The sequence below is a fragment of the Quercus lobata genome, chromosome 12, assembly GCF_001633185.2.
Source record: "Quercus lobata isolate SW786 chromosome 12, ValleyOak3.0 Primary Assembly, whole genome shotgun sequence".
In the NCBI taxonomy this organism is placed as follows: Eukaryota; Viridiplantae; Streptophyta; class Magnoliopsida; order Fagales; family Fagaceae; genus Quercus; species Quercus lobata.
The window spans coordinates 11,974,972-12,001,521 of NC_044915.1; the positions used below are offsets into that span (position 1 = coordinate 11,974,972).

At 33.9% G+C, this 26,550-nt stretch overlaps 1 protein-coding gene across 1 annotated transcript; it reads left to right on the forward strand.

Annotated features, from left to right (window-relative positions):
• The first annotated feature begins 17,406 nt into the window (after window positions 1–17,406).
• Window positions 17,407–18,764, forward strand: LOC115972242 (metalloendoproteinase 4-MMP-like). The gene has a single exon (XM_031092452.1). The coding sequence runs from the start codon at window positions 17,642–17,644 to the stop codon at window positions 18,719–18,721; it is 1,080 nt and encodes a 359-aa protein (XP_030948312.1). The 5' UTR covers window positions 17,407–17,641; the 3' UTR covers window positions 18,722–18,764.
• The last annotated feature ends 7,786 nt before the right edge of the window (window positions 18,765–26,550 follow it).

A 26,550-nucleotide genomic window follows, 5' to 3' on the forward strand; every position in this document is an offset into this window, starting at 1 on the left:
CGTTTTCATACTCGAAGTCCCATAACCAAGAGAGTAAAGTTGCTTTTTTTTTTTTGGATGGAACAAAGAGAGTAAAGTTAAGACATGGCACAAAACTACTTTCTCAAGAAGTATAGAAAATGTACCTTAAGTTAAGTCCATAACTTATTCTGCAAATTTACGATCTCCTTAAAAAGAAAAAGAAAAAAAAAAAGGCATTTATTGAATCTTGAGGGTCCGATTGGTTGGGAGGATAGAAAAGTGAGAAGATAGAAAATAGAGGGATGATGGAAAAGTGGGAGGATAGAAAAGTTTTTAACTTTCTTCATTTGTGTTTAGTTGAGAGGGTGGAAAAGTGGAGAGATGAAAATTTTTTGCTTTGGTTGAAAATAATGTTTGTATAAATTTACCATCATGTCCCTCTTAAATAAAACAAAAAGTAATTCATTATACTTTTTTAAAAAATTGTATATAAATGAAAGTAGACATTTCAAAAAATAGCATAAGAAATCATCCAAAAGTGTTTTCTTAAAAAAATAATAAAAATAAAAATTAAGAAAAAAAAGAAGAAGGAAAAGAAGAAGAACCCACCACCGGACAAAACCAAAGAAAAAAAAATTAGAAAAAAGGAAAGAGCAAGCCAACCAAAGAAAAAAAGAAAAAAAAAAGAAAAAGAAAGAGCAAGCCAACGTTACAAAGGAAAAAAAAAAAAAAAAAAACGTTAATTAAAGGTGGGGTAGTTTTATCCAAATATTTTTCCCACTTTTTACTTCAATTTTCTGTCCAATTTGGAGAGATTATATTTGGAAGGGGGAGGAGAGAAAACTTGTGGGCCCCACCACTTTTCTCTCCCCCTTCCCCTCTCAACCAAACAGTGAAAAATGTCATTTTCTACCCTATTTTCCTCTTTCTATTTTCCATCTTCCCTGTTTTCACCCCAACCGAACATACTCTTATAGTTAATTCTCAAAGGGTAGGTCAGTTGTTTAAATTGAATACTCGTTAGTAGTAGAGCTATTGACCTTTTGTGGGATTTGAGAATTTTATTAATTATTTTTTGTGGAATATCCAAACAGCAAAGTGCTTTCATGTCAGAAATGTTGATTTCAGATAACGTTTTGGTTGATTTTGAGACTCTTCACCATATAAGAAACTACTGGACTTGCAAGACAGGATATATGGCTTTGAAACTGTATATGAGCAAAGCCTACGATAGGGTTGAATGGGGCTATATGCAACAAGTCTTGGTGAAGATGGGGTTTCATGAATGATGGGTTAAACTTATGATGAAGTGCATTACATCGCACATATTCAATCCTAATAAATGGCGAACCTCATGTACACATTATCCCTACTAGAGGTCTTCAACAAGGCGACCCTATGTCCCTTTACCTCTTCCTAATGTGTACGAATGGCCTACATGGGCTAATTAGCACAGCTACAATGGATTATGAAATTAGGGGTGTATCTATTTGCAAAGGTGGACCTTGACTAACACATCTCTTTTTTGCAATTGATAACCTAATTTTCTACAAGGCTAAGGAAGAAGAATGCCAAAAGTTGTTAGCTTTGCTGGCGAGCTATGAAAAGCATCAAGTCAAAAAATAAATAGGTCCAAGACAAGCTTCTTTTTCAGTAAATCAACACCCCAAGACATGCAAGATGTGATCAAACAAACTTGGTGTGCTGGTCATCCACTAGTATAAGAGTTACTTGGGCTTACCCTCTTTTATTGGAAAAAGCAAGAAAGATAGCTTTGCAAAGATAAAACATCAAATCTGGAAAAAATTGCAGGGGTGGGAAGGTAAAATTTTATCACACTTATACGATGTCATGCTTCAAGTTACCTATGAAATCTTGATTAAAGTTGTGGTTCAAGCACTCCCCACTTATACAATGTCATGCTTCAAGTTACCTGTGACCCTATGCCATGAAATTGAGGCGCTTATTCGCAAATTCTTCTGGGGGCAAAGAGGAGACAGTCGTAGAATCAACTGGATCAAGTGGTAGGAGCTGTGCAAACCAAAAGCATAAGGGGGTATAGGGTTTAAGGATTTATCTTTGTTCAATGATGCACTCTTGGCTAAACAAACTTGGAGATTATTGCATGATGAGCACTCTTTATTTTATCGAGTTTTCAAGCCAAAATTCTTTCTGGATTGCTCTGTGATGTAGGCAAAGGTTCCAAGTACTGCTTCTTACGAGTGGAAGAGCATTGTTAGAGGCATGGAAGTGATAAGGAAGGGGGCCAAGTGGAGGATTGGTGATGGGCACTCGGTCAGAATCTGGGGAGTTGGATTCCTGCAAAAACAGACCCCAAGATTATCTCGCCTATTATGCACGGGCGAGCAGAGGCCAAGGTAAGCTGTCTAATTGACCCACAGTAGCAACTTTGGAACGAAGATATTCTAGATAATACCTTCTATGACTTCGAAGCAACAATGATCAAGAAAATTCCTTTATGCAAGTCCCAACAGAGATGTCTTAACCTAGCCTTTTACCGCTGATGGTGACTACACGGTTAAGTCAAGATATAAGTTCTTGTAGAATGAGACTTTGCAACAACAACCTGGTCCCTTTAACATTGATTTGATGAAGCCCCTGTGAATAGCAATTTGGAGCCTTGATATCCTTGGCAAGGTCCGTAATTTTGTGTGGCGATCATGCAAAAACTCTCTTCCAACTAAGACCAATCTAATGCAAAGAAAGGCACTTAAGGAAAACCTGTGTGAGCAATGCAAATCCCATTAGGAAGACATGTTGCATGCTTTATATGGCTGCCCAAAGCTTGTACATTTGTGGAATACAAAAACACAATGGAATCGCAGCACTTTGAGATAGGCCACAACCTTCACTGATTTCTTCAAAATCATACTTGCAGAGAAGGCTGAACTAGAATTGTTTTGTTGGGTTGTATGGGATTTGTGGAACGGTAGGAACAACCTAAGATTGGGGAAACCTACATATAATCTTGTCAAGGTGTTGGAGAAGGCAGTGGTACAAAATTAACTTTGATGGGGTGATATTTGAAAAGGAGGATAATGCAGGATTTTGGGTTGTCATTCGAAACTCTGAAGTTTTGGTCATGGCATCACTCTCATAATTGGTACCTTTACCTTATTCAATGGTTAAGGTCGAGACTTTGGCAACAAGGAGGGCATTAGAACTAGTGGTGGAAATTGGGATCAATAGAGTTGTTCTAGAAGGGGACTTAGTAGTCTTGATGCAAAATTTGAGGAACGGTACCAGCTCTCTTGCTCAGTTCAGCCATTTAGCAAGTGACATCCTATTCCTAGCCTCACATTTTATTGATGTGCAATTCTTTGATGTCCGTCGTCAATGTAACAAGGCAGCCCACTCACTTGTGAGACGGGTACCTCTTTCTCCTCCTTTGTCAGTTTGGATGGAAGATATTCCACTAGAAGTTGAACCTATACTCATGGTTGATTTACTTAGTCTTTGATAATAAACGGATTAGTCTTGATTCTCAAAAAAAAAAAAATAAAATAAAATAAAATTTGTGGGCCCTGAAAAAATCCATATACCAATCATACATGGTATTGCATACCATTTACAAGAATAATGCCTATCTCACATGCTTATTTATACTATTAACTAGTCTGTGTGATGCACGAAATGGTTACCAAATGTTAAATAAATAAATAAATAAATATATATATATATATATTTACTTTTTTTCAATACTTCAATTAGTTAAAACCAAATGATAATCAAATCAATACTTGATAAAGGGAGGTAAAGAGATGATTAGAAATAAATACAAAGTTAGTTATTTCAAAAATAAATTGTAAATAACAACAAAAAGAAATACAATCAAAATTAAAGAGTTAAAATAATACAAAAACCAATTGGACAAAGAGAGAGAGGACTTGTTAAACGAAATCAGATATCTATGGGCTAAAAATTTACTTAAGAATGCATAATCCAATCTATTCCAAACCTATTGTGAATGATATTTCAGCTAAAACTTTTGTTTATTATGAATCACATAAACAACCCAATTTCAAGGGCAAAGCTTGGTCCAAAAATCAACTGAGAACATACTAGTCAAAAGAAATAAATACTTATATTAATTAACCTAAAATTCGGGTACCATTAAATAACGTCAATAATTATTTATTGGGAATGAAGCAATTGCTGCATAATGGGTTATGTAAGCAACATGTGTCTAAGGGTCATGTGCAGTGCACATGATCAGGTGAATCCAATTTATTCCAAACCTATTGTGACTGAAATTTCAACAAAAAATGTTGTCAAATATGAATCACATAAACAACCCAATTTCAAGGGCAAAGCTTGGTCCAAAAATCGGCTAAGTACATACAATTCAAAAGAAATCGATACTTATATTAATTAACCTAAAATTAGGGTACCATTAAATAACATCAATAATTATTTATTGGGAATGCGACAATTATTGCATAATGGGTTATGTGTCAACAAAAAGAAAGCAACACGTGTCCTAGGGTCATGTGCAATGCGCATAACCAGGTGGACCCTTAGATACTTGTCACTTTCTTTTGCTGCCACATAACCCATTATATGGCAATTACTGCATACAAATGCATAGCAAAACCTTTCCCTTATTTATTTTTGATTCTCAAACATTTAGTTATTTATTTTTCAAGATACAAACCTAAATTATGAAATTAGAGGTAGAAATTTAAATAATGCAAAAGTTGCAATATAGTCTATTTTTTTCTTATAAATATGCAAATATGCAATACAGTTATACAGTAGCATGCACTTAGGGGAGCAGGAAAAAATAGAGCTACCAAAACTACTTAAGCAAACTTTCACCGGGAAGGAGACTTCTCTAAATAAACCAAAAAAGGGGAAAAAAACTTACCGTAAGACTCACCTACAATAGACTGAAGACTCATTTAAGAAAAACAATAAACAAATGCCAAAGTTGTTGACTGTGTATGGGGTTATAATTTAGGCAAGTGCGGCTCTACATGTATCTCAGGGTGGTCACAAGACCACTCTGACTTGCCAAAAATGTGTGTGTATATATATATATACTTGCAAAAAATGTGTATATATTAAACTAATCTATTTTGACCACCGTAACAAAAATATTGACCACCCTGATTTGAGAATTATAAGAATTTTATTCAATAAAAATAAGAATAATACTACATTCATAACATTTTTACAATAATTTCATAACAAATTTGATGTGATAAGCAGAAATCGATTACTATTTTTAGTTTGGGCCTAAAATTGACATCACTTTTTAAACTACTAATAACAAATTATTATATAAGATTTTTTTTTTTTTAAATGTTGTAAATGTAGCATTACTCCAAAAATAATTCGGGCCCCTCAAGAAATATATTGTAGTCATGAGTTTTCCTTAATAGTGTTGACAGTTTTGCTCTTTTTGTCTTTGCAATGGCAATAATACTTCTTTTCTTAGCAACTCAGCTCATAGTTATAGCAGATATTATACGTTTTTCTTTCTATTTTCTATTATTATTTAAATTCTCTTACTTCATTACTCTGATCTCAGCATTCTCAATTCTCACTTTATCTCTTATTAATCATTTTGTTTGTCTTTGTTAGTAGAAAAAAATGGTAACAACTCACGTAATTTCACTTTTTTTTTTTTTTTGGTGATATTGATATATTCAAGTTATTTCTTTATTAAATTGTGTATAATTTAGGTTTCTTAGTGACCATCCTAAATATAACTCCTGGAGCTGCCACTAAATTTAGGAGAAGTTTTACTATTTAAAATTTTGAATTTGATCTAAGAAAAGATGGATGTAGAAGCAGATAAGCAAAACCATGCTTGACGGAAAACAGCAACTCACAAAAACAACAAATTTATTGATTATATTGACAACAACCACACCCTCTGGGATTCAATTGGCGGTGGGACTGAATAATTGACATCATCATCATTCCTTGCAACCCAAACTTTAAAAACAAGAGTAAGAGAAAATCGTAGAGAGAGAATTTCATGAGAAGTAGATCAATCAAACTGGAGAGAGAATGATAAAGGGGAACTATTTAATATAATCGGCTCTGTGGCTGAATAAGTCCTTGGAGAAGAGAGGCTAAAACTATTCTTATAAGGAAAGTGAATGGTTGGGTTTTTGTTTTCGATTGTAATTCTCAATAATAGCGTGAGAGTAGTAGTCTTTTATGGCTGAACAGTTTTAGATTCTAATAGAGTTTTGTACATTACACCAACGAAGGCATGTGAGAATGCTGACATGGCTGGATCCGAGCCATACACATGGAATAGTTGTGAGCAAAGGAAAAGAAACGTTGGCTGAAGGAGAGGATCTTTGGCCCATGCCAACGACATGACCATCTTGGGGAAGAGTAAGATTTGCATCTACATGGACACCTAGCACTTGCACAAAAGGGAGATAGCGACCCCTTAGGGTCCGTTTAGGAGTTTATAAGGGAATGGAATGGATTTAATAGGGAAATGAATGGAATGGAATTTAAAAATCTTGTTTGGATATTATAAAATAAATGAATGAAAAGGAATGGAATGAGATGTAAGTAACATGGTTTGGAAGTGACATTGGAAGGAATGGAATGAAATTATTTTATAATAACATTACTCTTATACCCCTTATTTTAAAGAACATTAAAAATTATTCTAGTTTATGGAAAAAGAAAATTTTATTGTAGCTAAAAATCAAGCTATGTATATTTCTATGTTGTAAAGCAATTCATGCATCACATATTTATTTTCAACAAAATAAATATTGTCTAAAAATGCAAACAAATATTTTTTTTTAAAAACTCCTATAATGAGTCTTGCCAAAACAAAACAAAATCCATTCCAAAACTAAAGTTGGCCAAGAAATCCCACACTTTTTAATTTTTAGGCCTAGACGTTAGTGTCAATAGGACACATTTGCACTCATGATCTGGGCAACCAAAGAACATCTCCTTATATGTTGGATTTTTCATCAAAAATATTTAGGCCTCAGTCTTTGATATTGGATTCAAGTCTAATACGCTCAAAGCTGCGTGAAATTCTGCTCCATATGACTTTGAAAGACATTATATCATAACCTCAATTGCCCTATCAATTGCCATTGATATGTTATCAAATGACTGGGAAATTACATTCCCAAATTCATCATCTTCTGCCAATTGTCTTTTCTTGCTTTTAGAAGACATTGCATCTTATGATGACACTTGAGAACGTACAACATTAATTTCTGGTGACTTCTGATCATCTTCCACTTCAAAGTTCTCCAAAGAAACTTCATTTTGAGATACCAAATTATCAATCTCATCAATAGTGGTCGATGCAGCATACCTAGCACGTTTCTCCTTTGCAGTTTCTCCTTTGCTCTATCTTCCACATATATAATTATGTAATACAAAATTAAACTCACAATAAATGGTAATTTACCGCTATGAGTGGCTCCCAAACTTCCGGTTCAGTTGTCCATATATTTAAAGAATCATTCCATCCAAAACCACTCAATCCATCTTTAAATATGTTGCATTCATAAAAATTCTTCTTCAGTGTCTTTTGTTGATTTTTCACTTTATCCTTGTTAATCTCCATGTAAAATTTTTCAACTAACTCTTTCACTATGTCATCATATGTCTTAGAGGTAAAAGTTCCATTAATTCTACCACCTATGATCACTTGATGTAAAAAAGTATCCACTAAAGCATCATCCATAACACTACTCCATTGTATTTCTTTGCTTGGACCTCTACCATTCTCCTTTGATATCTTACCCATGCTATAATTAATAGGACAAAAAACACATATAAAATATTGTGTAAATATTAATATTAATTATCAAAAGATAGAGAGCATTATCAAAATGAAAAGACAAATTTGTTTTTCCATTTCAAAATCTGTCAATTATGTCAATTTCATGGTTCAAATCTTATTTTCAGAATCTAATAGTATATAGACCACTGTTATTGATTCCTTTCTGTTCCGGCTGATACGACCAGAATATTTTGTACTGGCATGAAAACCGGTACCATAATACTCCTCATTCCACCTCAGATAAAATTTTGGCCTATTTCAAGGTGTTCCAGCCATTCCGGCCAATTTCGACCAGTACTAGATTTTGGTTTTAAAAAAAAAAAAAAAAAAAATCTTACCTCCTCCTTCTTCTTCTTCTTCTTCTTCTTCTTCTTCTTCTTTTGGGTTTTGGACCCTTCTTCTTTTATTTTATTTATTTATTTATTTTTTCTTCTTTTGGTGGGTTTCGAACCCATCTTCTTCTTTCTTTTCTTCTGGTGGGTTTCGGTCCTGCCAATCTCCCTTTTGTTTTTTATTTATGTGCTGTATAGGTAAATGGTGATGTGTTTGACTGTTTGTCAACCTCCTTACTCTTCCTTAAATGCTATGTCCTTTGTTTTAAATTTTTTGTTTGTTTTGCCAGCCCACGTGATACTCTTCTCTCTTGTCACTTGTGTTTTAAAATTTGAATTTTTTCTTTGTTATGTTTTTGTGAGCCCCACAAGACTAACAATAAAAATAGAATGCTTCAGCCTTAACCCTCTTCCACTGTTCCACCTACAAATATTAACATATGGGTTTTTTTTTTCTTCATATTATTACTCTTATTATATTTTGTAAATGATTGAATTGATACTTCTTCTTCTTCTTCTTATTATTATTTGGGCTTAAAGATTACATATTAGTTAGAATTTGTATTTATAACTTCTTTAAAACCCTTAATAATTTATATGGGTTTTTTTTTTAATTAATAATATATAATTTTTTATTATAAAATAGTGATAACTCCGAAACACCCTGAAATGGTACGCCGAAATAAGCCAGTACCAAAACATTCCGTTCCAATGGACAAACCGAAACAGGGTCCGAAACGGTATTCATAACATTGATATAGACTTTCACGTCTTATTCCTCATATCAAATCAAAGACAGTAAGATACTACTTTTCTTTAAAAATAAATAAAAACATTGGTGATGACATTGTATGATGAATAACCAATATAATTATAAAATAATCCATAAGAACAAAGTTTTACTTTAGTTTAGTGTAATTTTTATAACCTACATCACCACATTTATACTACAGAAAGTGATATACTATATTTTGCAACACAATTCATCTAGAAGTCCAGGAAGTGATTAATTAGCAAAACAACCATCATTTTATAACAAAACATTATTAAGGAAAGATGTAAGCAAACCAAAGAATCTAACCGTATAGCAACAACTATCATTTATATGTCACTCTTTCATCCGTGGACTCCATAGCTATCATTTATAAGACTTGAAAGACCCCATAGCTATCACTCTTTGGAGACAATATAAATGACTAGCAAATAAAGAAAAAGAAAAAGAAAGACGTACTTGTGAGCAGTAGCCGAAAATTGTAGCAGACAAAGAAAAAGAAAGACCAGCGAAAAATGGTGTCTCACGAAAATTTGATGAACAGTAGCAACTTCACTTTGCAGAGAACGGGCAATAACATGCAAGAATGATAGTTTTTTTTTTTTTTTTTTTTTTTTTTAACGACTGATTGAGAAAAAAAGGGCTGATATTAAAGGGGTATTTTAGGGGTTTTAACAAAAATTTCATTAAACCTAAATCCATTTCCTCCCAATTTTGAGGGGACCAAAAATTTGTGGTTTTGAGGAAAAATGGAGGAATGAGTGTTCCCTCCTAACCATTTCAATTTCTCCTACTTAAACTCCCAAACAAGGGAATAGACATTCTATTCCCTCCGTTAAAACTCCCAAACAAGGGGAGGAAAGAATATTCTAACAATATTCCTTTCATTCATTCCTTGACTGAGCTTGTGCTGGACCACTGTTGAAGACACATGTATCACTCTTAGTATCCTTGATGTCTCTTTCCTTGTCCAAGGTTTGCTCCCTACATAGTAGTAGGGCCACCCTTTGTTCCACTACCTTGACATTGGCGTGCTTTCTCTCTCCTCCAACCTTAGTATAGTACCATAGCTGTATTAGGGTTTGAAATGGGCGAATGAGGTTTTGACGCCTATCTTGATGTATCTCACAACATTCCTCGTACTATAAGAGGAACATGTTCTTGAACAATTAGGGCAAAAACCTAGGGAAAAACAAGAGAAAGAGCAAAAATTTTGTGTAGGAAAGTGAGGTAGAGAAAAGGCTTTCTTTGGGAAGAATATCACCTCTGTACAAAGGCTTTCATTTTCACATAATAAAGAGCTCTAAAGAGTAAGTGACATTCTTCCCTTGCTCACTTGTAGTTTTTCATCCCTTCCAAAGGGTTTTCCACATATTTTCCCATGCCTTTTTTACTTTCCATGTTATGCTTTTCATTTCTCTTGATGGTAAAGTATTAAAGTTTTCATTTTTATTTTTATTTTTCTTAAGCTTTATACTTAAACGTATTGTTTGATGCTTCATCCATTCTCTCACATAGTCTTACAAATCTAACTTGCACATATAAGTTTTATAAAAAAAAAAAAATATATATATATATATATATATAAAAAATTAATGATGTGGAAAATTGTGGAGTTAGTAAAGCTGATGTAGCAACATATTATGAAGTCAATAGAAAATCAAAGACTTTGGTTTTATAGTATATATAGATAACATGATTCTCTATTTGGGCTTTACCATTTTGCATACTAAAATATCCTTATACAAATTCTTAAACTCTTTAAAATACCCATATTTTTTAGTTAAATAATTTTATATTTAAAAACATAAACTGGTTAAAAGAGTAATTTACTATTTTTCAAAAAGTTTCTAAGTTGTAGGTGTGCACGCCGAAAATGAAGCTATTGGGCTTGACCTCACTTGGGCTCACAACTTACTTATAAGGTGGGCTTAAGATTTCCTACTTTGAGTCGTTCTCGACACAAAGACTCAACATAGTTTATTCTTTCTCTTACTGAATCACTATCTCTCTCTACTCTCTATTTTTTGTGAACCTCTCAACCACCATTTTTCCTTTCCATCTTCGTATATTTATAGCTCTAGATTAGTGGGGAGACTATGATTACAGCCCTAGTTAGTGCAATTCGGGGTCCAATATCATCAGTTGTAAGTGGGTGGTTAGGTGGGGGTGGAATGTGGCGAATGTGGCCTTAGAACTTGGTTCCAACTCAAGTAATAATGCTCGGTAGTGATGTTTCCTGGAAATTGCCGAGCATGCTATGGTGTGTTCGGATTTTAGTCTTTCTTTACTATTCGGGAACTTTATGCCAAGCAATGGTTAGGTGATGAAACTAGGACTTGTAGTTTGTTAGGGTAGAGTAGAAAGAGATTGGAAGTGTGGGTCGTGTTGTTGGGCCTGAATCCAAGGCCCAATTGGGTTCGGGAACATCGGTGCCATACAATAGGTTTTTTCCTTTATCTTCTCCAATCTGAATTACCACTTTTTTTTCCTATAAAAAAATGCCACCTTTTATTTTAAATTCAAAATTTCAAACTTTTATCAACTCTATCTCTATCTCACTCTAATTAGGAAAAAAAAAAAAAAAAAACTTAGAGAAAGATTTTAAGTGTTAAGACACTATCTTTATTTCACTTTTAAATATTATGACACTAAACTCAAAAAAAAAAAAAAAAGAGCATTATTGCATGTGCAAAGTGCATGCTATGAGTCTTGTTTATTATGTTCATTTATAAAGTCTCTCTCTTATCAATTTCTAAATAAAAAATAAAAAATTATGGGCTTTGCCAAACAACATTGTTAACTCTAATACAACTTATTGAGAGAGATAACACAAAAACTTCAATTAAAGACTTTTAATATAAAGCATTGAGACAACACTTACTCCAAAAACATAAGTCCTATAGCCTATAGGTTTTGGTCAATCTATGTTACATTAATTTTTTGGTTTTTCTTTGGTTTAATTACATATTTGGTTTTAAACATTTATCCATATTTCAAAATGGTCATTAACGCTTTAAATATTTTATTTTAGTCTTAATATTTTAAATGTATGTCAAATAGGTTCATATTGTCATCTAGCAGACAATAAAGTATGATTTGACAAATAGAAATATTAAAATCAAGTATTGATATTGACGTGAAGTACAAGTGACAACTTTTTATTTTTTTATTTTTTAAAATATATCAACTATTCTAAAAAGAACATGTGAGAGACTTTTTCTTTTTTACAAGTATTTAAAAGATTGTGGACTAAACTGAAATATTTGAAAAATTAAGGAGAATTGTAAAATATAGGAGAAAGATTAAGTACCAAAGATTGAAATTAAACGTTTTTCTTTTATGTGAGACTACCACTTCCACTTCCACTTCCACTTATAATCTTGAATAATGCATGGTTTATGGACTAGGATTGGCATAGAAAAGTTCATAATGCTGTGGAATTCATGGGAAGGTCAATAATTTAGACTAACTGCACTAAGCACAAGTGCACCATCACTTCCTTGCAATTTATCATTGGCCCCATCACTCCCACTTAAGCCAGAAGCTCGAGTGATTGAGCTAGGCAAGGGAAAGTCTACCATATTATCATTATCATTAGGGAAGTGCAATTTTTTTTTTAATGAAAAAAAGGGATGTGCAATTTATTATAATGGCATCCTCATACTTTAATATATTTTCATACGGCTTTCCAAATTAATATGAGATTCCTTCTCAAAAAAAAAAAAAATTAATATGAGATTTGCCACGGCGATAAGTGTAATAATTTGTCCAGTCCTTTGTTTGTTAGAGATAGTGAACCTACAACCTAGTGACCTACTACACTCTCAACACACACTTTCTGCCATCTTATAATTTTCCTTTACGGTACGGCTAATAATGTCCCATCCATTCATACCTATTTCTTTTCGTGTTGTAGTTGTTCATCTTCCTTTCTTATTTTGTTGGACTACCTACCTTGTTCCCAGAATTTTGAGAAATTGTTTTTTTATAGCTAGTCCATACAGTTAGAAGGAAGGTATTAGTAACTTGGGCCTGGCCGAAAATACTTGCTCATTAATGGTGGACCTTTTGAGTCCAAGTTTGGTTATTTTCTAATGTTTTAGCCACACGGATTCCATGGGCTGAGTGAACAGTTTTTTTTTGCCGAACTTCGTGGGTCCAAGCTAGACTAAATTCATAAACTGATTTGTATTTCTCATGGGCTGCAGGCCTTGGGCCTTTTCTTGATGCTTCAAGAATATACCCTTAACACCCTTCTTCTTTTTTTTTTTTTTTTAATTTTTTAACCTATGACATTCGCTTTATCATAATTCCTTTTTTTTATAAGACTAAAACACTAATTGGTCTTTGGTATAGGTAAGGGTTCAAACCAGACTTCTTTTTCGATAATAATAAATTTTATTAATTGAATTAACTGAAACCGACCATGTACTCTTAACTTTATTAAATCGTATAAAATTCAAGATTCACGTGTTTCATTAGTGATGTTGTTTTTCTTATCATTGTTATAGAGTCAACCATATCTATAAATATATAAAGCATAAACTATACATATTAGTTGGAATTTTGAAACCATATGACATATGCTGAAGCGTGTCTGATATTTTTTTTTCCCATCTTTATCCATAGACTCGCTTAATTGGTTGAATTTAAAATTGGGTCCATTCAATTTTTTTTTTTTTTTTTTAAATTTATATCATTTGACTGATTATTTAGATCGATGGGAAAATACAGGGTAGTCCTCTTCCATGAAACTATCTATGCCTAGAGTTAATAAACACACACCACAGAGATGCCAAAGATTTCCCTAAACTGATAGTGTTTATATAAGAAAGTCACTTATGGCATCCTATAGCCTAGCTAGTTAGAGAGGCAAGGTGAAGAGGTATTGAAAATGAGCTTTCTTGAGAAAGGTAACTGGATAATATACAAGTGATTGAAATCACAATTTCATTTCACTAAATTGTCACAAGAAAGCAACAAATGAAAGAGACGGAGAGCGAATTAGGACTCTTGGCCTTGTGCAATGACAATGAGAGAAATCATTCATAATAAGATAGTGGCATTGCGTCACCCAGATAATTTCATTGTGCCTTGAAAGCGAAACCTTGGAAGACTTACACCTTAATACCTTAACCGTTTGAAAGTAAAACTAAAATATATATATATATATATATTAATAACTACAAAATGTAGGTTTCAGTTAATTCAACTGGTAAGAACTAAAATATATATTAAATAAGAAGTTTTGAAATTCAATCTCCGCTTACACCAAAAATCGATTGGTGTTTTGGTCTGGTATATTTCTTATTCACGTGCGTTTGCCTAGGAATGAAGTTGTGTTTTGTGTTTTTGGTTGGGTCTCACGGCACTGTTCACGACCCAACCAAACACGTTAAATGCAGATTTCTAGATAAATACTGGGTCCCACGATACTATTCATAACTTAAAAATTATTTTGCTACATTGTTTTCAGTAATAAGTTTTTAATTTTCAGCAAAATAAGCGATATCCAAATAGACCCTTCATGAATTGTAATTTTTTTATTAGATAAATTGCACATCCTTTCTTCGAGTTTATCAAAATGACATTCAACTCAAATGTTGTGTAAATGACAATCCATATTAAGGTTTTTATAAAGAGAAATGATATGTTCACAACATTTTTACAACAAATCCTAAGTGGTAGATTGTTATTGGTTGTTATTGTTGGGACAAATAAGTAATCTTAGTGTTAGGTTCAAATTAAAACCAATAACGACTAACCATCTATGATTTGTTGTGAAAATGTTGTGGACGTAACACCTTACTTTTATAAATTTAACGTATATGTCCACATACTCTTACGGTGTTGCTTCATTAATAACAAAATAAAATTTTATTTTTATTTTAAAAATATCAATTTATTTGTAAAAATCTCAAGGGAAGTGACTAACATTTCGTCCATAATTAGGCATTGACTTATATATCATATTTTTAGAAACCTCAAAGAGAGAGTGTCATTTGTAGAAACATTTGAGAGGAAATTTTATTTTGATAAATTTCAAGAGAAGTTAGTGTCATTTACCAAAATTTTTTTTTCAATCTTTTAATAAAAAATATATACTGAAAAAGAAATTGTTATTCATGCTTTGACTCCGAAATTAAAGATAATCCTAGTTTCATCCTTGAACTTAATGCAAATCCTTTAGACTGCTTATTGAGAAGAAGATACAGATACACACAAGCAATACAAATCAATGCACGCATAACAACACATTTTTTCTATTAAAAAAATTTATAATAAACACTTAGGATATAATTTTATTATGGATAAAGTTTGGTTACAAACTTGATTGTAGTCAATGATTATAAATTTCACTAAAAAAAATAACATAATTATATATTTTGAAAATCTAACTGTTGGATTGTATGATTTTTATGTTCTTAATACGTATGTCAAATTTCATGTCAATTGGAGGTTATTTATTATTTGATCCATAAGCTTATTTCATAGTTTTATATTACAAAAACTTAAAATTTAAGCATTTGATTAATGATATAATTATTGATCTTTGATTTTCTGAAAATTTTGTAAATATTGAAGATTTAAGCAAAAAATATTATTAACGGTGAATTTATCAAAATTCACATCCAATATAATAAAAAAATATTGAGTCAAGTTATAGTTATTGACTTTACAATCAAGTTTGTATCTAAACTGTCTTTTTTTTTTTTTTTGGAGAAACTTTGTACTTTAATTATTTCGTTGAAAGCCTAGGTAAACGATTTACTATTATTATTACCTTATGTTATAAAACATTTGCGCCATTGATAGTTATGGGACTAAATTAGGATATATTCGTTTGGGAAAGTTTATTTTTCACTTATTTAACTTATTTGGCTTACGTATAATTTTTTAGAAATTTACTTTTTCTTAAATATAACTGTAACGACTCGATTTGTAACGAACCGTTACAGTGTTGGGTTCGCACGTAAAAAGACCCAAACAATATCACTTGTAGAGCGTGGGTTTGAAAGGCTAGGCCTTGGTCACTAGACGGCGGGTTTTTCGTGGTGTTCATACATGGTTTAAATCGTGTTCGCCCTGAGAGTCTTTCTCCTAGAGGCGGGCTGGGAGGCTCTGGTTTTTGGCCATTTTTCCCAGCCACTTCTCCGGATTGCTTATTTTTCCTTTTATACTAGCCTGTCTTCCTTATCCAACGTCCACGTGTGGGGTTCGATTTTCCAAGACTGATACTTGTCCCATCAGCCCATACCCAGACTGGTTGGGGGTGGTTGTAAAAGCTGAAGGGGAGGGCTCTGTCAGGTGCAGAGTCTTGAATGGCAGTAAGTGCAGCTTTTCCCTTTATTCTTGGTCGTTAAACTATCCAAGGTGTCATTCCCTATTGATATAGATATTTTTAGATTTTTTCCAGACTGTTTCTGTTTCGTTTTTATCCTTCCTTCCAGGAGGACCTCGGACATGCCGAGGACTGATTCGTCCTCGGCTGTGTCCCAAGACTATTTTGTACTTGTATTACCTATCCTTGGCTATAACCTTCCTCGGCTCGGATCTTGGGCCCTAATGAATAAATGGGCCAGGGCCACAGATTATCGGGCCCTACAATAACTTTATTTTTATCCAATGTATTTTTTAATTCTAACAAACCAATAAAAATAAGTTCTAGGAAATAAACACTTTCTCAAATCTCAATAATTTTTTGAGGCATTACTTTCTCAATAATTAAAAGATTAAACTAATAATTTAACCCAAAATAATCTTACATATAATAATAATTGAACACAAGAATATCCAGGTTACTTTTTTATTCCAATTTTACATCTGACTTTGGAAATTGGTCGTTTAAATGGAAACTCGGATGTTCTTTCTTATAGGGGATATTCATTTACTATCCCATATATACGTAAGTACTAGTAGTAATAAAAAAACAATTGGCTGACCAAACCACCACAAATTTCCACATCTTCTCTTCCTGCCCTTATAGATGAAAAGTAGCTATTCGTAATTATGAGGTTGTATCACAGGAACAACATCCTCTCCAATGATAAGTAAATGGTGTTATTCAATTTTCTCTCTAGCAAGACTTTAGGTTTGAATTCTTATAATCCATTTATCATAAACCCCAAAGAAAGAAAAGAATGGTTTAGCCATCTAAGACTGGTTCAAACATTGCGTGAATGTGTGCCTAACATGAACAAAGGTCTTCTTCAATAACTAATAAAATAAAAGTAATAAACCCTCCCTAGAAAACGATTTAAGAAGATGATGCTAAAATCATTAAATCAACAAATTTGGTCATCCATCAGAGTTAGCTGCTTCATCTAAACTTGAACAAATCAAACCTAGCTTATTACTAATTTTTAAACATATCCCTCATGTTTCCACTTTAAAAATAAGAGAGACATATTGATACAACACTGACGCCAATATTCATTCATAATTCATTTACTGACCTAAAAAAAAAATACAGAAAAACAAATAAAGAAAATTAAGATTAATAAAGACAGATCCAGTGGTTAACCCACCATATGGCACCAACAAAGTCAGAATCGCCTTTAAAAAGGCTCGCACGGCAGAATCTTCTTAAACTTTCCCATCATTTGCTTGTGTTTCACTCCCATTTAGCCTAAGCCAAGCTTCAATAATTCCTATTTATTAATTTTTTAAAATATTTATTTATTTATACAATAAAAAAAATTTCAATTATAAGATCTTTTTCTTTCTTTCCCGCAAATCCAAAGCTCCAAATCCCAAAACAAAACTATGTTTCCGTTTCTCAGTCACTTCATCTTCTTCTCCTTCCTCCTCTTTCTTTCCCGCCCTTGCTTTCCCGCCAGAATCCTACCAGACAAATCAACTGTCATAACCGTCGCTTCCCACAACGCCACGTGGCACGAGTTCATGAAATTCCTAGACGCCGGGAGGGGAAGCCACGTCAGCGGCATGTCCGAACTCAAGACTTACTTCAACCGTTTCGGGTATCTCCCGATATCCTCCAACGACACGAACTTCACCGATACGTTCGACACCCAATTCGAATCGGCCGTTATTCTTTACCAGAAGAATCTCGGTCTGCCCCTCACAGGAAAGCTCGACACCGATACCATATCCTCTATCATGTCACCGAGGTGTGGCATGAGTGACAGTGTCACCAACACCTCCCATGGCTTCCACACCGATCGTCGTTACGCGTACTTTTCCGGCAAGCCCCGGTGGGTCAACTTGACGCCGATGACTCTAACATACGCTTTCTCGCCGTCTGACATGATCGATTACCTAAGTTCATCGGAAATTCGGATGGTTTTCGAGCGAGCTTTTTCGCGGTGGGCGTCGGTTATTCCGGTGAATTTTACAGAGACCGGGAACTACTTATCGGCCGATATCCGAATCGGGTTTTACCGGGGCGATCACGGGGACGGAGAGCCGTTCGATGGGGTGTTGGGAGTTTTAGCTCATGCTTTCTCGCCACAAAATGGGAGGCTCCACCTCGATGAAGCGGAGACGTGGGCCGTTGATTTCAATACGGTCAAGTCAAAAGTGGCCGTTGATTTGGAATCAGTGGCTACCCATGAGATTGGGCATGTACTTGGGTTGGCTCATACTTCGGTCAAAGAAGCAGTTATGTACCCAAGCTTGAGTCCTAGGACAAAGAAGGTGGACCTCAAGATAGACGACGTGGAGGGAGTTCAAGCTCTATACGGGTCAAACCCAAATTTCAAGTTTAGCTCTTTGTTAGAGTCTGAAAATTCTTCTAATCATGCACCCATTGGCCTAGAGAGAACATTCTCTAGTTGGACAATTTCCTTGACAATGGTATTTTTATTATTGTTTTTGCATAGATGAACCTTTTTCTTCTTTTACCTTATACTTGTAGGTGAATTTTACACATTTTTACGCTTTGTAAAATTGTAAATCACACTTAAAAGAAAGCTTAGAAACAAACGAAAATTCTTTCTTTTTATACTATATGGTTGTGGTAATTATTTGTTTAAGATTTTTATTTTCATGAGAGGCATGTACTTTTGTAAATATGATAATATTGATATAAAAAACTAAAAGATATATATAGACTTTTTATGGACCTGGGGAGGCTGGGACATCACAACAAATCAAAAGAGAGTCACATACCGTCAAAAAGGGGCACAGCGTAAAGGTTAATGTTTAAAGTCGGCATGAGAGGAGAGGCCAATCAAATTTGAAAATTCTTCTAGTGGTTCGGGCTGAGACTCCTACCCAATGTGGCAATTCATTGGCATTGCAAAGCATATACCTAACCTCATACAGGGATTGAACTAAAGTATCACTTAATATTGAAGATATAAAATTGTACAGTATCTGACACACAAATCAGATTCAAGTTTTCCTCCAAGGAAGCCTCCCCAAAGAAGAGGTTGCATTGCATTTAGTTATTTGAGATCCACATGCGAAAATAAATTTTCCTTCTCTAACAGCCAAAAACTATACACTTAAAAAAAGAAAAGGAAAAAAAAGAGTGAAATATGAATAATTTTAAAGATACATCTAATTTCATAATTTGTTAATTGTGCAATTATGAGTGATAAATATTTTTCATCCATCACTGATTTGTGAGACTCATAACTTTTTATCGATTACTCATAATCAGAAGTTAACAGGTTTTGAAATTAAGCCTAAGAATGATTTAATTGGTAGTATTGTCTCCCTTGCCAACAAGGAAAAGAGAAGAAAAAAGAAATGGAAAAGAAAGCGCTCATTTCATCAGAGTCTGCTGAAGTCAAAACTATGAATAATAACAGCGACACAAACCCATCAATAACCAATTTTAGGTCAAGCCACCTCTGATAATAATTAAAAAAAAAAATAAAAAAAGCCACAATATCATTGTTCTCTCGGAGTTGACGGAGAATTCACTATGTAAGACTTTACTCGGTCCTCATTGGCCAAATGAAAGAAGTGAAATGACTCAGCAATTAAGTCGACACTATGTAGCTCTACCAACCCACCAATTGACATGGCATGAAACTCATAAGAAGGATCCTAATCACTTTAATCAGTCAGAATTGTCGAAAACGCGCATGAAAAAAAGTAATAATCTTTGTCTAGAAAATTGATCTTTGCAATTGACGAGAATTTAAGTTGTAAAAGTCAAAAAGTGGATGATATTACCGCACATTTTTTATGTGATGGTTACTCTATAAGTATAAGTGCTTGTGGAGTGTGGGAGGGTAAAAGTCAGGGTTTAAGTCTCCAGAAGGGAGCTTCACACATATATACATTTAGATTAGGTTAGAATAAAATTCTATTTTGTAGAACCAAAAAAAAAAGTGGATGATATAAATTTTATGTTTTAAAAGTTTAAGTTGAGTGACTGATTTAAAAGTGAGCTCAAGAGGAAATAAAATGTATTTTAAACGATAAAAAATTTTATGGGAAGTGTGTGATTCTTTGTGGTCTTAAACTGTGGATTAACATAGTCAACTTTATAGTTTTGAAGATAACTAAAATCACATTGTTTTGTACCAAACACTACATTGATTCTCTAGCAGGTAGAGGTTTTCCTTCCTAAATTACAAGTAGGCCGTCAAAAAGTTACCATACCTCTATGATCATCTCTAGAGAGATGGGTCGTTTCAATGTAATCAAAATCTTTTAGAGTTTTCTTTTTCGTTTTTGCTTTTTTTGTTTTTGTTTTTGTATGGCTGTGAAAAAGCTAAAAAAGACGTATATTAAATTATTAATGAGAGGCAAAATGAGTGGGGAACCGTTTCAATTTACTTCACACGAACTCACACATAGAAGGGAGAATTGAAGAAATAAAGTGGTTCCTAAACGTTTATAAGAGGAGACCCAACTGAACTGACAAGCGAGTGTGCTGGAACATTGGCCTCACAAAGTACAAGATAAAATGACCAAAAAGGAAATTGAAATTTTAGAGCTACAACATGTTCAGTCCATGCAATATATACAAACATTTGTTATTTAGTTGAGCAAGTGCATTAACACATATGAGAAGAGACTTGTTTTAGCTTGATAAAAGAGTTGTGTTTATAGATTAACTTATGAAACAAAGCAGCATTGCCATATGTAGTGGGCCTTTTTGGTTAAAGTGGGCTGAGCTGCCTCTTGCGGTATTGGGCCTAAGTATTCTGAGTATGGGAGTTGAGACCGGTCCAACTGCAACTCAACTTAGTCCGGTTTGTGCGCAAGCTATGCCTCATCTGTCAAGAGTACACTTACGGCGGGCAGAACTGTTTTAGATGAGTTGCGGCAGGCAAATATGATAATAACAATAAAATAAAATGCTTTAAGATCTTTATTAAGGTAAACAGATAATCCCTACTTAAGAAAAATATAATCACAGTTTAACAACAATTATTTTATAGGAAAAGTAAGGGGAACAAGTAGGTAGTATATAAGTTGATTGAGAGAGGAAATAAATTAGATCAAGTCTGATCCGCAGGACCAAAACCAGAAAGGGAAGAACGCCTCTTCTCAAAGTGAATAATCTCTCAGGGAGATCCTACCGTGGAAATTAATCACTTTGAGGGAAGCGGACCTGAATGGTTGGTACACAAGAACACCATTTGTTTCCGGCAGAGAGCAAGAGTTTAAGAGGGAGAAAGGGAATTAACCTATTAGAACATGCCTGTCGTTCTAACTCTCTATCTTTTTTCTTTCCTTCTTTTCTAATATTCTCCTTTTTTTTTTTTAAATCTTTTTTTGTTTCTTAACCATTGTTTTCTATTTCCTGGTTTTCAAGTTTCCAATACTATGGTGCTTGTTGTCCCCCTTTCCTGTACACAGCAATGGCCTCTTTATAGTGCCTGCCATAACCGGATTTTACTATTTTAACCCTTAACCACCTTTTCTGGTATGGGTGTACCTGCCGATCACCACTGGTCCGTCTGTGTGTCATTCCCTATCGCCAGACAAAAGAAAACTATTTTGTTTGTTTGTTTGCCATGACACCCTTTCCTGCTACGGTGTGGGTGTCTTCTCCCTCCCTATCTCTCATGGCATGCACCTAGTGGTTTCAGCACAGTTTTACCCCTTTGGGTGGTATGTCATCCCAGTAGGACACTTCCCCCAAAAGAGCCCTAACAGGAACCTTAAAATAGGTTTTCCCCTCTCCTCACCGCCAAACCATGCCCTCTTACCTCTGACCCATGACCTCACTGTGTCCTGTATTAGCTGGGTACAGGCTGGTGAGGTTTGGGCCTTATGCGTGCCTCTCTTCCATGTATGTCCAAAATTTGTCTGCTGCTCATATGGTTGGTCTGCATAGTCTGCCGTCCATTTTTGACCATTTTCTAGTTTCCCTTTCCTTTATGGCTTGCCCTATTCGGGGTTAGGCCTTGCTTGATGGTGGGCTTTGCTTTTTCTTTAGCTCACCCTTTTTCCCGCTACCATCTCCTGCCATACCACTCTATCATTCCTGCTGTGAAGTTGTTTTGCCTCAATCTGACTAGGCCTCTTTGGGCCTGCAGTTTATTCTTCTCCTAATGGCCCAGCAAGGCCATTGGTTCTTTTGCTACATCCCTGGCGGGCTCATGTGTCCCATTTGTTTTTTCCTTGGGCGTCTCGGGCCCGTTTGCTTCCTTTGGGCTTCCTCGGCTTTTTTCTTAACTTTGCATTATCATGGGCTTTTACTGAATTCTTTGGGCTTCCCCGGTCCAATTACAATATTCCTCATCTTTAGGATTCATGGGCTTGCCATCAATCTCTTACTTTCTTTACTTTCATTACTTTGGGTCTACCGTGGTCCATTCTCACTTTTTGACATCATATACTGCCCATGGTTAGTTTCTTCTCTCTTTCCGGGCTCCTTTAAGCCCATGTACCTCCTCAAAGCCCGTTTGTTTATCTCATGAGCCTGTGATCCATTATTCCTGCCACTTAGGCTTAATGAGTTTTCTATCCGTTTGCCAACTCCTTTTTGTCCATGTTGTTGGGATTCTCCCTTCCACTTGGGCTTCCGAAATGGCCATCAACACCATCATATGAGAATAGATTAGAATAGGGAGCAATCACTTTGCCCCTTCAATTGAATCCACAAATGGTTAAAAGATTGTAACTTACAATTTTATATATCCTAATTAAAAAACAACCAATTTATACCAAAAAAAAAATTTATTGATGTTTTAACTAAATGGTAAGGAGTAATTATAATGATCAATTGGATACTATAAATTCAAATCTCATCATTTTTTATTTTTTATTTTAAATAACACTAAAAATCATAGTCCTGTTATATGATAGGGAATATTTTACCAATACTCTTGACTCTTCAACCTAATATCATTCTTCGGTCTCTAAAGTACCGTTGGTCACTCTAGCCTCTTCTACTACTCAAGGGATAGCACCACGTTGGCATAGTTAGGTTCCACATGAGTCGTCAAGGTTGACGAATATGTGAATAAATGGTCGTTCATTAACATGGATGACTGTAGACACATTATGATCGTCATTATGGAAGACGATGACAAACGCATTGAAGGCAGAAATAACTCCATTAAACCAGTTAATAATGGGCATCGACAGAAGGACTATTACAACAGCCTTAATGAGCCGCTGGATGTTACAGACTCCCATTATTAGAGGGAATTCATTACCATCAATGCCATAATCCACTCAGATGCAACGGATAAGCACATTAATCCAAAGCTAGGTTATATAAAGCTAACTAGCTCAAGTAAGAAATCTCACGAACACCTGATATCACTACACATTATCTAGATTCTTTAGTTGAGACAAAAAGGATTTTCTAACTTAAGTATCAGAGGGCCTTTGGCTGGCACCATCCTGGTGTTTTCCACTCTTACTCCTTTTGTTCTTAGCAGGTAACCAAGTTCGTCCATTGGCATCGACGAGGAACATATTGACGAGGCAATTCTGTGCTCCATAAAAGGTCATTAGCATCATCGGTCTCTCAAGGGATTTTCATGTCTCCTATGCCACAAGCCCCATGTTGACAAGGACTCATCAAACCACCTCGTGTCATGACAATCATCTCCATGCCGACGATCATTGTACTTAGTTCCATGCCATTTACTTGTTCTCCACTGCTGCATCCCCACATGGAAAGAACTTGCGCACCATGCTCAAAGATCCTTCTATATAATCGTATCCTCTAAATATGGGAAATTAAGCCTAAAGATCTCAGAACATTAACTCCATATCTTCCCTACAAGGGAAGATCCTACATTCATGGGATCTTAGTCAGTCCTACACCACTATATAAGTGTCAAGCCTATTCTTCTCCAAGGTATGTGAAATTTCCTAGCTCTCATACTTTTAGAGTTATTGGAGATTCCTCTGTTACTGACTTAACATTCAAAGAGTCTTTGGCCGACATTTAACCGATGCTCTTTGTAGGTTCTTCACCTTTTGTTCTTTAGGTATCTTCAGTCATTATACGTGTGGACAAGAGACTCATTGACGATTTTGTGCATCATCATCTATATATATATATATATATTAATAGCCAAAACTCAGAGAAAATCCAATTAGATTTTAATTAAATTCTCAATTTTGCGCCACATGTCCTATTTAGTTTTTAATTTTGTGCCAAGTGAATTATTGAGTGTAAAAATCGAAAAGTCTGAATCCAATTATATTCTAAATTGGATTTTAATTGGAGTCCAATTTTCCACCACGTGTCTATTTATTTATTTAATTTTTGTAGCAAATGAATTATTAGGTGAAAAAACTAAAGAATCTAAATCCAATTAAATTTTAAATTATATATATATATATATATATATATAAAATGAGAAACCATTACATATTTTAAAAATGTATGGTTTAAAAAAAATGTAAGCTAATACTATGTATAATTTAAATTTCTTTTAACAAAAATAAAAAAATAATTGTGATTATTTTTAATTGTATTTGTGTATATGCATAGGACTATACATTAGTTATATATAATAGATGACAAGTTGTGATTGGTGGAGTATAAAGTGAAAACATACAAAATGAGACATAGTTAACGTCATGATAGTTTCATAGCAAAGTAGATAAATAATAAATCTCTATTTTTTAAAGCAAGGACATGTAAACAAAACTATAATGCCATTAATCTATGAAGTCAACTTTACTAATCATTAAACTAAACTTTATAATAAGACAAGGAACTAGTGCAACACAACATTGACGTAAGGAATGAAGTTAACTCATCAAACAAAAAAAAAGAAAAGGAATGAAGTTAAAACACAACTCAGAATGCCCTGCCAATATCAACTAGAGGGCCCAGTTCCTCTTTATTTCTTTATCTCATCATACTTTCAACCAAAATTTTTTAAAAACATATATCGTATTTTAGTTGGCATTAAAATAATATCGAGGTCTTGAAAACAACAAAACCATCCTTTTCATTTTCCAAAAAACACAAAAAGTATATTATATATGTACTTTCTTTTCATTAAATGTTTTGGTTTAAAATAATTTTAATGGAGAATGTGAAAATATATAATTTTTGAAAAAAATATCTTCTATTTTATACTAGGAATTATAAAAAAGAAAGACATAATTTTTTACTTTTTTAAATTAAAAAGGTAAAAATCTTGAAAAAAATATCTTTTATTTTATACAAGGTGTAGGGGTCAAAAACACCAGCTATGAAGAACAGTTTGATCAATACAAGTAATTTCTAGGTAAAAATTGGTAAAATTCCACAATGGGAAGATTGGACAAATGATTGAAGGCAAAGATAATAAAAAATAAACACTTTGATTGAGAAAAACTGTTTCCCTAAGGTACAATGAATGAATCAAAAGAAAATACAAGTTCTTGCTATCCGTTTTTCTCTCTCTTGTTTTTCTTTTCTGATTTTTCTCTAGATCCTATTTCTTGTTGGCTATCTCCTCCATTTATCCTTCTCCCTTCTTCCTTTCCAGCTGTATATCTTTTAACTAGATTTGTGGAGATACCTGTTCCATCAAACACTTTTTCTACCATTTCTTGATCATTAAGGCAGACTTTTGAGATATCTCTACTGTTCAAGCTAGTTATTCAGCATTTAATGAGGTTGACATTAGGTAGGAACACACAATTAATGCAGAGATGACTGTTACATTGGGTTCTGCGTCGTCTTCTTTGCGTTCCTCAAGGATGGGAACTGAAGTTGCGTCCTCGGTGAATTCGTTGATTATTTCTCGGTTAGGCTATCATATCTCGGGATAAACTTGTTCCTTAGATTACCTCAGTAGTTGGTCCAGATGGTTTATCTTTTTTTGGACTTGGGCTTTTCTGTGTTTGGATTTGGGCCGAATCCTTATTTCGAGAGTGTCTCTTCGGTCTTTCTTCTTCAGCCCAAAGTCTACGGGACAATTGTGTTCCAACCTCCCACACTAGGAATTATAAAAAAGAAAGACATAATTTTTTACTTTTTTAAATTAAAAAGGTAAAAATAATATAAGAAACTAAATAATATGAACTTTCACTTTAAAAAAAAAAAAAAACCAAAAAATAGAGAGCATTCCACAACAAAAAAGGAAACAAATGGGTAAATTTCAATTTTTGTCCTCAAATATAGGGTTTATTTGATTTTGATCCTTTAAATTGCAAAAATAAATTAATCACTTTTTTTATTCTTTAAAAAAATCACTTTTCTAAATTTATAAAGGATGGTTAAAACTTATAAAAAAAAAAAAATAAAAATAAATGATTGTTAGAACTCTTTAAATTTGAGT